Below are 15,097 nucleotides of genomic sequence, written 5' to 3' on the forward strand. Positions count from 1 at the left end.
AATGTGGACAGTCAGTCAGGCAGGGAAGAGCTGGGACCGGGAAGCATTTACAGAGAATGAAGGGCTCAGAGCGCGTGGGGTGAGCCTCCCTGCCTGGGTCTGTACACCAGAGCAGCTCAGGCTAGGGTGGAGGCACACCCTGCCTGTGACGAGGCCCTAGGGTTCCCATTGCTTGCCTCACGACTGGTTGTGCCTCACCCCTTACAGTCACACAGACAGGAAGTGCAGCACCACTGGCTCAGCCACACAGGAGCCAGACTCCTCGGGCGCATTTCAGAAGCAGCTGTGATGCAACCCTGACCAAAGCAGAAGCAGTGTCTCCCCAGCAGGGTTTTGGAAGAGCTACCCTCTGAGGCTCGAGTCAGCAGGGAAGCTGCTTCCTGGGGCAAAACACACAGAAAAGAGCTTCAGGCCCTGTGTGAGCTAGAGTGACATCCGTGGGGCGTGGCTCTGGGGGTCGGTGCACAGCCCGGGAGGTAGCTTTCATCTTTGTGGGCATCTCTCTCCAGCACATTTCATGTGACCACACAGCTTCGCAGGGTCGCCTCTGTCCCTCTCACAGTCCCTTCCACACTGGCCAGCCCAGGCTGCCTGCGACCTCCTGGGTCACTTTCTTGGGTTGGCTTCAGTCTAGAGACTGCATTTCCCAGATGACCAGGGGCCTGACCACGGAGGGACATTCTCTCAGGCTGATTCAGCTCCTGGACATATGTGGTTGTCCCCATGTGCAGTGCCTGTGGCTGCCCGGCTAGCACTGGGACCGTGTCCTCTCACACCACGGCAGCTCTAGTGAACAGAAGAGGGGAGTCTAAGCCAGAAAGGAAAGTCTGTGGATAAGAGCCATTTGCCTGCAGTGATGGCTGAGAACAGATGACAGGAGATGAAAGTCCCCAAATACCACAATTTGCTGAGCCACTAAATCCGGAACAGAATCTGGGGAGTAAAGGCCCCTCCCCCCACAGCCAGCCGCCCTCAGCAGCTGTCCCTTGGCTTGGCACATCATCAGAGGGAGACACCCTGTCTCCATCTCTGTTCTCGGTTAAAACGAGGGAAGGGCTCTGACTCTGTAAGGACCCCAGTGTATGCTGGGCTCAGGACAGTCGGTCCTCGCTCTCTGCCCCACAGCGCCTGTCTCCTGGGCCTGCTAGGACCGCCCAGCCCCAGGCCCAGACAGCCTCACTCTGAGAGCCAACATGTTCAGCCTTACTGTACTTCAGTCATTTTGGCTGAACTTAAAATAAGAACATCCCCTAAAGCTGGGCCGTGGTAGCACACGGCTGGGGAGACATAAAGAAGCCCTACCTCGAAATAAACAAACAAACAAACAGAAAATGAAAGCACTTCCCTGTTTTCTCCTTTTTGTCTTCTACACTCTACTGGAGAAACATTCCACAAGGAATGTCACATCTGCAGGGGACAGTGTTGTACAGCCACCACCTCTGTCTACTCTAGAATACTTCTACCACTTCAAAAGGAAAGCTAAGCAGCCCTACCCCCCGCCCCTCCCTCACTCCCCTCCCTCACTCCCCTCCCTCACTCCCCTCCCTCACTCCCCTCCCCGCAGCTACTCTGTCCCTGTTGATGTGTCTAGTGGGTATATTTCCTGTAATTTATAGTATGTGGCCTGTTGTAGCTGGCTTCTTTCAAAGTTTATTACCCTGTATTGATGCTTTACCGCTTACCTTACCAACCAGTCCACTGGACAATGATATCCCAGTGAATAGACATACCACACTTTGCTGATCCACTCAACCACTGATGGACAAGGAAGCTGCCTCTGCCTTTGGTAAATACTTCTGCCATGAAAACCGATGCTCAAAAGTCTTGTCTGAACCCCTGGGGGTGGAGTTGCTGGGCCAGCCATGTCGTGATTGTTTAGTATGCTGGCAAACTATGACGCTAGAGCCATGCTTTCTGCCTTTGTACAGTGTGTGGGTGGCAAGCAGTGACCTCCACAGCTGCTCCGTCGATCCCCATTTCTTCCTAAACCCTACGGCAACCTCCCGAAGATGGCTGGGCACCGGCTCATTCAGGGCTGGGCCAAGGGAGGGAAAAAAACAAAACACCAGGAGCCTGGGGACAGATAGCCCATTTCTCACAGTGACAACACTAAGCACTCTTTTTCCTGAGGAGCTGCCTGCCTCCTGGGACTTTCCCATTCCACGAGCCATCTGGCTCCTTTGCCTCTGGAATGAGTTTCTTGGGTGGGTGTTCCGGGCCTAGGAGGACCACAGCCGGTTGAGCACAGTGCCCCCCTCGTTCTGAGGCAAGAGTAACTATGGATAAAGTGCGGGAGGAGCAGTCTGCTGCATGGGGACTGAAGCCCATGGTGGCACACTGACCCAGCAGGCCCAGAGCCTGCTGCGTACCATGTGTACCAGGAGCCCCCAGACCGCCAGGCAGTGTTCAGGCCCTCTGAGGCCCCTCACTCTCCAGTAACCTGTAGGCAAAACAGGGAAGGCACACCCATGCGTGTGGCACAAGGGCCCCACACCTGCCAGGGTGAAACAGAAGCTGAGTGCGCCCAGGATACACCTCATCAGGCAGTTCAGAACAGACGCAGCCAGGTGGTTTACTCATGAGCCTTCCGAGCGTGTGCAGAGAGCGTAAGCCAGGCCTGCGAAGCGGCTTTCCTGGCTCTCCTGCGCCACTGTTCATGGAGGTTCTTAGCACCTGCCTAAAGAAGTGAACCTCCCTCTGGATAGCGTCCACTTTCCACACAGCTCATGTCTTTCTAAATGACCTCTGCGTATTAGTCTCTACAAGGATGGAAAAGACCCTGTCTCCAACCATCCACTTATTTTCTGTGTTTCTGGAGGTCAGTGCCTTGAGATAAATACTGGGTAAAAGCTGGATGCAGATGGCATGATGATGATGGTGATGGTGGTGGTGGTGGTGGTGGTGGTGGTGGTGGTGGTGGTGGTGGTGGTGATGAAGATGAAATAGCTTCACCTGTATTCACCACAGAGTAGGTAAAGAATAGATTCTCACATATGCTTTATGACTGTAAGAGACATCTCACAGGGGCTTGCCCAAGCCCAAGAGCCAATGGGACCGGAATCCAGGCCTGTAGCCCTAGACTTGAATTTAAAGAGCATAAATGAATCAAAGGCTGCCTCCTGGGCTTACAGTACCCCACCCAGGAATCGAGGACAGAGGGTAGGGTGCAGTGGCTCATGCCTGTGACTCCAGCTTCAGGAAGCTGAGGTCCGGGTTCAAGGTCAACCTGACCTATGTATAGTGAGATCTCATCTCAGAAGAAGGAAGAGGGGGCATGCGGGAGCACGGCGTCCTTTCTTTCCCGACGATCGAGAGTAATGCTAGGGATTGCGAGTTCCACGTCTGACGCAGACAGAGTCTGCTGTAGGTAGGGGTGGCAGGCCAGAAACATGGCAGGGTGTGCTGCTGCTCCTCATGTCTGTCCTTTGCCTTTCTGTGACTGCCTCCCGTGTCCCCAGAGGACCAGGACACAGTCCTTCCAAGCAAGCTCCCTGGGGCAGGCTGAAGCAGAGGAGGCCCAGCACTTCCCTGGGTCAGAAAGAGAGGGAAGTGGGGAGCCGGCACAGGCCGGAGAGAGGCCCAGAGCTGTCTGCATCACAGTGCAGAGCAACCCAGTTCCCTGGGTGCCTGCCTTCCTCCCAGTGGCAGCATCCTGTGGAAGGAAGGGAAGCCAACCCCAGTGCATATGGGAGGCCCTGTGCAGGAAGGAGAAGGCTCCTGTGAAACAAAACTGCCCTCCTCCCGCTGTCTGCTTCCTGTCCCAGGCAGCCTTTACTCCACCACGCTTATGACTGACAGGCTGACTCATACAAAAGGGGGAAAGGCAGGAGAGCGGGCGAGTCTGTGGCCTCTTAACCCCGTGACACCACAGCTCTGCTTTCCAGATAAAGTCCTACCAGCTTCTGGGATGTTCTTCCCGCCTCTCCCAGGCCCACACAAAACTAGAGCAAGTTCCCCAAACACCCAAAAGAAAAGAAAGGCCGTGGCTGCCGACACCCTGCTGATGACACTCTGGCTGAGAAGGGTCCAGTCATCGGCCCGCGGCCGGCAGTGTGGGAACACGACAGCGTGCTGCTGACTCTCACACGGTGGTTCCTCAAGATGACACTGAGTGAGTGAGCCCTCTAGAAGTTATCCCCAGAGACTCTGAGAGAACCCAGTGTGCACCCTGCTCTCCCAGCCCCACCAAGAGAGGAGGGCGAGATGGTGCCTTCCGGCTCCCTCCTTCCCAGGCCCCCAAAGGACTTAAGCAGAGCACGGTAGGCGCAAATGTCCGGGGGTGACAGGAGAGGCAGGGAGCCTGGCCAAGCTTGGGAACTATGCTGAGAGGCGTCCCTAGAGCTGGCACTGTGCCTGCTGTGAGCCAGTGTGATGCCACAGGGCACCCACACATGACCTGCCGCAGCCAGGGCCACGTATCTAACCTGCAGAGCCCCTTGACTCCTGACGGAATGGGAAGAGCCTGAGTCACTGCCTCTGATGGGCTCTGCTATTTTTGTCCAACTCTAGTTAAAAATAACTGTCTGAACCCAGGTTCTAGCTGTGGCCGACAAGACATGAGGTGTTTGGTACTTAATGCCCACACGCCTCCCCTCTTCCATTCGCTGCCTCCAATCATGGCCATTGAGCCAGGTAGGAATCAGCCCCTCAGCTCCTCCATCTCTGGGCCTGCTGTAGGGTGAGCCACCAGTTGTCCCTGGACGCCATGCCTTGGGGCCAGTGCTGCAAGAAGCCCCTGTGCCTAGCGCATTGATCCCTGGGAGCAGCATGGCTTGCAGCCTGATCATTTGCCTCAGCAACTGGGTCTGCTGGATCAGCCAGTGCTCCGGCAGGTACAGGGAACTCTTGTTTAGGCTGGGTGGGGCCCGGTGCACTGGCCTCAACCCCCGGCTTCCTACACAGCCATTCAGTACTCATCAGTCAGTGCTGGGCGCCTCCTCAGCCTGAGAGACCCGCAGGGTTGAGACCCAGCCTGTTCCCTGACATGCAGCTGCAGCAGCAACAGCGAAGGAGCCCGTCCTAACTGGACGCTCCTAAAACAGTAAGCCTTCCTCCTCCCAACTGATGCAGCACGAGCTGGGGGGCAGCATTGGAACAGGCTGCACGCACGCATACACACACATACACACACACACACACACACACACACACACACACACACGGCACCAGCCTACACGTTTCTCAGTTTTTAAAATAAGCAGCAGCCTGAGTACACTGAGCAGTGTGCGTTGCTGGAGGCGAGGGCCCCCATTTCCTCAGCAGGGAGGGCACAGCACACCATCCCGGAGTGGAGTGGGCTCCCTCAGGTCGGGAGCCATTCCCATGGCTCTCCTGGTGGACAGGAAGTGAGATAGCATCCACCTGCCTGCTATAAAGCAGCCAGACAGTGGGGACCATCTGTGCTCTGTGGGAACAGCCTTCACGGGGTGGGGATCGGCTCAGACCTGCTTTGATTGGATGGCTCAAGGGGTTGAACCCTGGTATGAACACACACACACACACACACACACACACACACACAAAGAGGCAGGTGCTCTACCACTGAGCTACCCTATCTCCAGTTTTTTCCCAGCTCTTAGTTTTAGACAAGGTGTCAGTTGCTCAGGCTAACTGTAAACTCACTCTGTAGCCCAGGAAGCCTTGAACTTCCTGTCCTCCTAACTCAACTGCCTAAGTAAATGGGATCACAGGCCTACTGTACCCCAGGACTCAGCCTCGGACCCGTTTTTATTTTCATTAATTTATCTATTTATTCACTTTGTTTCTCAGACCCACTTTGACAGCCAGGCTCCGTGGCAGATCACTAGGTGGATTCAAGGCAGACATTTCCTTGAGGGGATGAGGGAGTCGAGTCTCCCTATTGGCAGTCAGGGATAATCGTCATGATTCAGAGCCCTGACACTCTTTCTCCTGGGACACCGAAAGCCCAGATGACTCAGTCCATCCAGCCCCGGTGGCGAATGGCTTGGCCACATCCGCCTCCCAGGTCCTTGGCACACAGGGTTCCCTGGAATGAAGAGTCCTTCTGCCCACACCACACAACTCAGGGCCGCTCTCTCCTCTCCCGTCCTCTGGCCCCTCCAACTCTGTGCGCACCTGGGAAGAAAGCCACCCTACAGGACCTGGCAAATGACAGGGCCCTAGGGGTTGCCAAGGAAACCACAGCACTCTGTGTCTGCCCACTCACTGGCTGCCCGTCCTGTCTGTTCCACTCTTGCAGTGAGAAGCGCCACCTTCAAGTGAATGTCACCAACCCGGTGCAGTGCAGCCTGCATGGGAAGAAATGCACCGTGTCTGTGGAGACCCGGCTCAATCAGCCACAGCCTGACTTCACCAAGAACCGCTCCGGCTTCATCCTCAGTGTGCCCGGGAACTGACTGCTGCACATCAGAGGCCTCGCCCAGGGGAGCAAGAGCCTGAGCCTGGCACAAGGCAGGACAGGCCCTCGACCTCGGCATCCCCACACCCGTTCCACCTCGCTCAGCATCCCGGGAGCTCGGCTAATCGCTGCTTGCCCTCTAATGCCACTAGAAATCAGCTTGCAAGAGCCACCGCTAGGCAGGCCTCCGCCTTCTCTGTGGCCCTGCCCATAAGCTGTCCTGCCTGGCTTTCTGCCTCTGCCCTTTCAACTTTCCATACCCCCGCTCAGGAAGCCAAAGACCCTCGTCAGCCCCTGGGCTGACAGCTAGACCACTTCCCACCTCACAAGCAACCGGATGGTACCTGTAGTTGGCAAAAGGCCAGTGGCCACTGCTGACCCCAGCAAAGGCGCGGAGCCCAGGATGCAGTTCCTGGAGCCAGAGCCACATTCTCCTAGAGGTTTGGATGCAGCAGCCATGGTCAGGACTTAGTGCTGTCTGTGATCCCTACCTGATGTCTCCTTCCCGACATGACTGCAGCCCTTGGGACCTAGCTCAGAGCCCCTCAGCGCCATCCCCACCCCCAGCAGCCAAAACCCCCCGGGTGAGCAGGTTCATCTGCAGTTTCTCCCTCAGCCATGCTCAGCCAGGGTCCCTCCTTCGCAGAGCCTGTCCCTGCGAGATCTTTTGCCACCAGGGTTCTAGCCCTGGACTGTCTAACCACTTCTCTCCTAGAGACACCCTGCTGCTACTCCAAGGACCAGCTTGCTTAAATCACAGCCCACGCCCATGGTCACCATAACCTTCTTTCTTGCAGACTGCCGGGTTGCTAACCTGGGCCCTCTCTGCAGTGAGCACACTATCAGGACCTGGTGAGGAGGTGCGAGGAGAAGGCCGCGCTTGCCTGTTCCCCTAACCCTCTAGCTGCACCCCCTCCTCACTGGAGACCTGGGACTCTCAGAGAGCCAAAGCACGCAGGACCCAGCGGTGGGAAGTGGAACAAATCTGCAGCAAAGAGCGTGGAGTCCTGGCACTGCAGGCCAGGCCAGGTGCCCACCTATGCCACATACCTGCCTGCTGGAGCCTGTCTGCCAGTGTCTGCCTAGTAGGGAGCATGCCTGCTTCAAAGCCTCCCTGCTCCCAGCCTCAGCTGTGAGGATAAGGAGGCCTATGGGCGGCACAGGCTTGCTGTGGGGAAGCCTAACACGGAAGGCCTGCCTGTAAGAGGCGGGCGGCCAGGCAGCAGGAGCCAGCAAGCGCAGCGCTTTCAGAGCCAGGCTCATTCTCTTCCCTTTTGGCCTCTCTGCTCCCTAATCCTCACCCCACCACCTTAACCCACCAAGTGCCTGTGCGCTCCCTCCTGTGCCTTCCCCAGGGCTGGTCTCCTAGCCCTTTTGCAGAGCTGTGGGGATGTTTACACGCAGGCAGTTTGCAACAGAACTCAGTTGCCATGCTGCCCTCGGGGACCGCTCTCATCCTCCAAGCCTGGGCAGCCGCCCTGCAGTGGAGGGGCCGGCCGGCCGCCAGCCAGGTTTTGCTGGTGGACCTGAGAACCATGTGACTGGAACATCACCTTCCCACCCCACTTACTGCCCCAGCGTGTTGCTTTACACTAGACATGCTCAAGTGTGTTCACACACACCAAAGCAGGTCATGCCAAAAGAATTGCAGGTCAGAGGGCTGAGGCTCTCCGCCCACCCCTGATGTAGCCTGGGACCTCTGACCCAGGCTGGGACCCACTGAGGACTGCCCTGTCCACAAGCTCTTTCTTATGACCTAAAAGTCAGTGTGTGGCCACCGACCGAAGGACCTGGAATTAGGGGTGTGAATGACCACAGGAGAGGACACAGTGATTGTATGCATGGAGTAGGGGTCTCCCGAGTTAATGAAATGCAGTTTATGGTTTGGTGCATATATTCCTGTTTTCCATTAAATTAACTTTATTTCTAAAGCATATTTTGATTTACCATCAAGAGCAATAAAGCATTAAATCTTATCTTAAAGGCGTTATGTTGATCATTGAAAAATAGTGAAATTTCAGCTTAGTCAATTACCGTTCTGGAAGGTAGGAGAATTAAGCACAAATTATGTAAAATGGGGAATGATTTGCCCGAGACTTTTGAACAGAAAAATTAGGGAGCAGGAAGCAAGCTGTGTGAGGGAAGGCAGGCTGCAGAGGCGGCCGGGGAACTCTGTCCCACCGTTCCAGTGCCTGCGCTCTAGAAGCCTAAGGGACCAGGCTTCTGCAATAAACGCACAAAGGACAGGACAGATCCCCACGGAAGCTGCTGGTCCAGCGCGGCGATTCCAAGAGCAGGAGCCATGGAGAAGGGGGAAACCCCAGGGCACCCTAGCACCCAGGGGCTCAGACCATGGGACCCGCCTAGACAAGGCAAAGAGGAGCCCTAATCACGAGGGAGGCTCCCAACAATGGGTGCAGAGCCAGCCAGAGAGCAGATCCCCCCGCTGCTGGCTGCCCTCTTCCCAGCTGGCAGGCAGGCCAGACGCAGAAGCTGGGGCAGCAGCACATTGGGAGACCCAGAGCCAGGTTCCTCTAAAGCTAAACTGTTGGAGCACCAGGAAACCTGCCCACCCCTGCTGGCCTTGGCTTGACACCGAGCAAGGCAGGCCCAGGGGAAAGTGGGAGCAGCAGCCTCCTCCGTGCCAAGACAGCACAGAGCCCAAGGCCAGATGCCAAAGGACGTACATGGCCAACACCAGCCAGGCCTGACTGGCTCTCTGTGGCTCAAGCTGTGTCTTGTGAGCCCGCATAGGAAGGCCCCAGGGAGAACCTGCCCAGCCACTAAGCCCAAGCCAACTTCCCCTGTGCTTTTAATCACCTACATCTGTTCAGTCCTTTCCCCTAACTCTGTCCCCTCCTATCTGCTACCCCACCCTCCACATACAACTCACGCATCAAAGGTGCCCTCACGCCACAAAGAGGATGTGATAGATGGTCAGTGCATTTTATTGAATCAGCACAGTACAAAAATAAATAAAAATAAGGGAAGGGGAATTAAATTACAGCCAAACTGAGCTTCATGACTCTTGTCAGATTATAAACCATACATACTCACAAACACGCCTTACATACATACAAAATGAGACAAATATAAATTAATATTAACAGTATCCACAGTTTGGTCAAAGAATAGCTACAGAAGAAATTTCACTAAAAAAATAAAAAAATTAACAAAACAAAAACCATCAGGTGTGTGTAATTAGCAGTATCGGATGTACAGCTGTGGGTAATTCTGGGCAGGGAATGGCACATTTTCTTCTCATTGCAAGTTTAACACTGCTGGAACAAAACTAAAGTCTAATAACTGCATGGAAAGAATACATCAACCCTTCACGGTTGTAAGGAAAAGAGGAAAATCCAGTCCTGAACTATGCTCCTGTGGCCCGTTCTCGGGGCGCGTGATTCCCACGGCCGGCCATCTGCTCTAAGGTTATTTTTCTTAAGACACAAAATGCTCCTGGTTCGCATGCACAGTACCACTGTAAAAGCAACAAGAATAAAGAGGTTTTTGTAGATTTTTTTTCACATTTTTCTTTTTTTTTTCATTTCTATCTTGTGTGTGTGTGTGTGTGTGTGTGTGTGTGTGTGTTCTAAAAGTGTCTTCACCATAGCAGCATGTCAGATGGGTTCTCGTCAGTCTAGCAGTCGTTCCTTTACACAGTACTGAAAACCAATGCAAGGGGAGAGGACACGGGCTTCACAACGGAACTAAGGAGCTTTTCCTCAGCTGCCGACCACTTCTGAAATATGCACCTTCTCAGAAAAAAAAAATTTTTTTAAAAACTAAGTACAAAGAGAAGGCAAACAGTCAACAAAGCTGGAATCCTGTTACTGCAGCTCCGTGAAACAGTTCCGGGCCAGTGTCAGCGGCTGGCAGGCTACAAACGCGCCGCCCTCCTCCTCCTCCTCTTCCTCCTCGGACTGCACACCTGAAGCTTGTCTTCCAACTGCGCCCCAGGGCCCCTGGCAGCAGGATCTGCGATGGGCTGCAGCAAGCCTTGCGGGGCTTCCCAGCCCCTTGTCAGACCGTCGGAGCACCCAGGATCCGCTCTCGAGGAACCCGGATGAGAGACTGGGGAAAGGCTCTCTGGTCCATCAGGTCCTCTTCCCGCCTCTGTGAATCCGTGGGCTGAAAGGCTCTGCCGGGCCTCTCCCATTGAGACCTCAATTTCACAGCTTTCTCTCTATGATTTTTTCAGTAGTGCTTGTGCATGAAGTTGGCAGCCACCTAGAACCTAATCCTATGCAAGATAACCTCTGCCTTCCCCCACTGTAGCCCCCAGCCCCAGCACCCCCGGGGGAGCAAGAGAGGAAGAGGAAACCCTCCGTAGTGTCTTCACATTGCTCTTTGTTCCCCAAAGCTGGAGTGAGGGCCGTGCAGGAAGACTCGCTCCCTTCTCTTGGACCGCTTCCAAACCCCAAGCCACCAGTCTGGGAAAATTAGAAAGAAAAACCCTTAAAAGTCCGGAGTGTGTTATGTAGTGACAGGGATAGGTGGGCACCACAGCCGGCAGCTGGGGGTGTTCAGCTGGACAGTCACCAAGCTTCCAAACTGATCAGGAGTCACACTTGAATCTTGTAATTGTCTCCAAATGCAGCTGTCTCCGTAGGCTGCACAGAGCAAAGCCTCTGAGGAGACACGGAACTGCTTGGAAACGACTTAAAATCAGGGAGGGGCAGGGGTGGGAGACAGCAAAACTGCATCACCCCTAACCACTGACCTCACCTTCCCGCAGACACACAGAACAAGTATCGTATGCACCAGCAAGGGGCCTGAGCATCTAAGTGAGCACTCGGTCTCAGGCACGGACGCCCACCTGCCCAGAAGGGGACGTTGCTAGGGACTGGGTCCCTGCTGCTGTCCTAGCTTTTTACAGAGGGTGACTGAACTGTGTTGTTCAATGAAAAGCTCACTCAGGAAAGGGACTGCCCCTAGCTTCACCTCATCCCTTAGCTGGGACCCAAAATGGGAGAGGAATCCAATGATTCCTCATTAGCCACCGCTAACGTGGGAGCAGAGACAAAAGGACAGGGAGGGGAGCTCCATCCTGCCACTAAAGGAAAGCCCTTCTCCCTAAAATAGCAAGCAGCACACCAGGGCCGGGCCTGGTCAATAGTCATCAACAATCTTGGCATCAGACCGGCTCCCAGGCTCCGGCTCGGATGCCCCAGGGCAGTGGAGATCTTGCCTCACAACCTCCTGGATCCTGAGTCAGGACGGCTGGCTCCAGGGGCCTTTGAGAGAATGAAACAATACCCAGAAAAGGGCCGATTCCTCCTGGGCCACCAGCCCTGGGGCCCAGCTCCGTAGGACAGTGGGAAGCCTCATCTACCCTGGATCCATCACGGGTACAGGTGACATGGGCAAGTCAGTCCCTTGAGTCCCGGAAAGTGAGTGGCCCGCAGCCAAAGTGGCTCTGAATGCATCTCCTGGGTTCGCACGAGGTTCATCAGTTCGAAAGTCCCAGAGTTCTTGAAAGGGCTAAAAAAGAACCCCAAGGAAAGAACATGGGAAGAGGCCCTTGGTGGCTTTTCTAGACACATACTGTACACAAAACTTGATTCTTTTAGTAATAAATCTTAAAAAAAACGAATGGAACCCTTGAGCCAGGATTCCGGCCACAGCAGCTCACCGATCGAGCCCCAGGAGGAGTCGCTTCTTGTCCTCCTGACCGCTCTCATTCTTCAAGTCAGAGAACACTTGTGTGAAGTAGTGCGGGTCAGCATTAATCTGCAGCATCTTGGAGCTCATGAGGTTGATAACTGAGAGGCAACGGTCCCAAAAGGCTTCCTTGCAGCTCTCCACCAGGAAGGGCTTGAGCGGGTAGGAGATTTCATTGCCCATGTAAGAATAGGAGAGGTACAGACAGGTCAGCAGGACAGCCTGGAGCTCGTGGTCTGAGCCCACCTCAGACGAGATTACATCCCTGCAGAGCATGTAGAGGAAGACCACATTGGCCGGTGTGATGAAACCTTGGTCCTGCCAGCCCTGCAGAAGCAGGGAGCGGTCCACGCTGCGCAGCCAGAGCACGGGGTCCGTTGGGGACAAGTGCTTCAGGCGGTAGCACCGGCGACAGAGAAATTCACCCAGGCAGCGCAGCAACTCGCTAGTGGACGCCTGGACGATGACCCGTTTGGGTGTCCCTGCAGAGGTGATGGCAGGGTGCGGGGCCTTCTTGACAGAAGAGGAGACCCCAGTCTGGGAGCCAGAAAGCTGGCTGGCTGGGGGTGCGGGCGGCTGGGCCGGCGGGGGCTGGGCGAATGTGGACAGGTTGGCACACGACAGCGACTTCTTTAGGTTCTCATTGTTGAGGTGCGCGATGTTGCTCTGGTAGCTGCTGTTGGGCTGCGCCTTCTTGGAGTTCTTCTTCTTCGCTGACACCGCCACGATCCTCTTCCAAGGCAGCACCGAGATGATGGAGTGCCGCTTCAGGTTCTTGTCCTTGGCGTTCTTGCTGTTCTGCACGGCCGTGTAGTGGCCCACGGTGGCCGCGCCATCCTCAAACAGTGTGGCTTTCCGATAGCTGGGGGACAGGGACAGCACCGTGCCCATGGTGCCACTGCGCGCCCGGCAGGGGCCGGCAGCCCTGCGCGCCCAGCCTGCCGGCCGGAGGAGATAAAAAGCTTACCGAGCCTGTAGTGGCCGCAGAGAGAAAGGAGGCGCTCCCGGGACACGACGCGTGTAGCCCTGCGGATCTGCGTGGAAAACAAGATGGTTCTCAGCCCCGGGCGGGGCTCCGCACCGCGCCCCTCCGCCCGCACTTCCGAGGCCCGAACCCCCGGGCTGCGGCCCCAATCGAGCCCCAGCCTGTGCTTCCACTGCGGCACCGGTCTAGCGCCGCAGCGGCCGCCGCAGCAGGAATCCAACCAGGCCGCGCACACGGCCCGGGTCCGCGCAGGCTTACCCGCAGGCAGGCTCCCGCGGCAGGCGCAGCCGCTGCGTTCCAGGCCCTCTGCAATGCGCGCCGCGGACCCGGGGCTCCGCGCGGCTCGGCGCGGCGGCAGCTCCCTGCTTCTGTCCAAGGTTCTGCAGACGCCGCGGCCCCGCCCCCGCCCGGTCCCCGCCTGCGTCTTCGCCGCGCACCCGCCGGCCCCGCCCCGCCCCGTCCCGGCGCGCGCCTCGCAAGCGGCCTCTCGGGATCGCGCGCGCAGTCCACACGCCCGCTCGGTCTCGCCGCCAAGTCGCGGCCACTCGCATCCTCAGCGAGAGGGACGCACGGTGGCGCCTCTAGTGGGCGCGCCCATTAAGGGTCGCGGCGCGTGTGGCGGGAACGCGCGAATCCGGGTCTCCACCTGGAAGCCGCCCGCGCTGCACGGCGCAGGCCGTCCTCGTGAGCCCCGGCGCCGCGCAGCGGAGCTCGCCGGACGGGCGGGGCGGAGAGCGGGCCCCGCCCAGACACGTGCTGCCTTTGTTCCCGCCGCGGCCCCCTCCGCAGAGGCTGCGGGCGTTGTAGAGAGCTGGCCCGGGCGCCCGGCAAGGGAGAGCGGAATCCCGCATCAACGTAAAAGCCCGGCACCCGTTAAGACCCTAGAAAGCCAAGCAAGAAGGACGAGGGCGGCTTAGAGATCCTATCACAGAGACTGTCAAAATCGAAGTTGCTGCGCCTTTAGGCCACTTTTTTTTTTTTTTTTTTTTTTGATTTTTTGAGACAGGGTTTCTCTGTGTAGCCCTGGCTGTCCTAGAACTCACTTTGTAGACCAGGTTAGCCTCGAACTCAGAAATCCGCCTGCCTCTGCCTCCCAAGTGCTGGGACAAAGGCGTGCACCACCTCCTCCCGGCTAGGCCAGTCTCTTATTTGGCCGTTTTAAAACTTGATAACAGTAAAATTGGGAAAAAAAAAGAAGAAAAGAAAAGAACAAGAAAAAAAAAGATCTGGTTCTGACTACCAACGCATAGTTCACAAGCAGCTTCCATACCCTTCACAAAGGCCAGTGGCAGCCGAGTGGCAGCCGAGTGGCACGCCTGTAATCTCAGCACTCTGGGAGGCAGAGGCAGGCAGATTTCTAAACCAAATCTAAAAAAAAAAAATAGGCCAGTGCTGATTTACAAGTCACTAGTTTTGGACTGGTTCTGGAGACCCAAACTGTCAAACAAGCCAACCTGTATCTTAACTCAAGACTCCAAACTCTGAACCTGAGACAAATCCTGACAACACCTGCAACAGTTGAGCCAACTACCCAAAACAAGAATTTTGTTGAGGTCATTAGGGGAAGTACTTCCAGGTTAGAAAGTGCCAGTTTCTTTTTTGTACCCAAATATTTCTCTGCCTACACAAGCAGAAAGATTTAGGGACCGGGATGACCAGAGTGGAAAATGCCCTAAGCTGCACAAAACAAAAACAAACAAAAGGTTTTTCCAGGACCTCACCAAACACACAGGAAGGCTTCGCTGTGGCCCCTTCCTAACAATGTTTCTTTCTCATAGAACAGAGTGGTTAACGGCTATTACTAGAACACAGCCTCTGACACTGGGGTAACCTATAAATAAAATAATGTTAGCTCACAGCTCTGGAGTATGGTCTAGATCCAGTCGTAGAACATGCTGCGATGAGATCGAGGCTTCAACTCACACCGGGAAGAGGGAGAGTAAATCATTCCTTGGGGGAATGAGGGCAGGTGCCAGGCTGGCTTTCTAACAACCCGTGCTAGCAGGAGCTTCATTAACCCCTTCCTGCTCGAAATTAGTCCATGACTTCGAACCTTCTTTCCTTGAGAC

The 15,097-nt window shown here is 55.7% G+C and overlaps 2 protein-coding genes across 2 annotated transcripts in view; one reads left to right on the forward strand and one right to left on the reverse strand.

The window, feature by feature from the left end:
* The window catches only part of Myo1d (myosin ID), a 295,829-nt gene extending 287,474 nt beyond the window's left edge, over positions 1–8,355 (forward strand). The window contains exon 22 of the mRNA XM_052197478.1: positions 6,221–8,355. Coding sequence (XP_052053438.1) covers positions 6,221–6,377 — 157 coding nt within the window. The 3' untranslated portion in view covers positions 6,378–8,355. The remainder of the gene's footprint in view (positions 1–6,220) is intronic.
* Positions 8,356–9,304: 949 nt separating this feature from the next.
* Positions 9,305–13,424, reverse strand: Cdk5r1 (cyclin dependent kinase 5 regulatory subunit 1). Its single transcript, XM_052197480.1, has 2 exons — positions 13,287–13,424; positions 9,305–13,077 (listed from the first exon to the last, which is right to left on the reverse strand). Exon 2 carries the CDS (start codon positions 12,932–12,934, stop codon positions 12,011–12,013), a length of 924 nt encoding a protein of 307 aa, XP_052053440.1. The 5' UTR covers positions 12,935–13,077; positions 13,287–13,424; the 3' UTR covers positions 9,305–12,010.
* Positions 13,425–15,097: the final 1,673 nt, after the last annotated feature.

This window comes from Apodemus sylvaticus, chromosome 10 (genome assembly GCF_947179515.1).
Source record: "Apodemus sylvaticus chromosome 10, mApoSyl1.1, whole genome shotgun sequence".
Lineage (NCBI taxonomy): Eukaryota > Metazoa > Chordata > Mammalia > Rodentia > Muridae > Apodemus > Apodemus sylvaticus.

Bases quoted from the DNA above. Each gene is read 5' to 3' on its own strand.
- Cdk5r1 (XM_052197480.1), bottom strand. From the start codon at position 12,934: ATGGGCACGGTGCTGTCCCTGTCCCCCAGCTATCGGAAAGCCACACTG.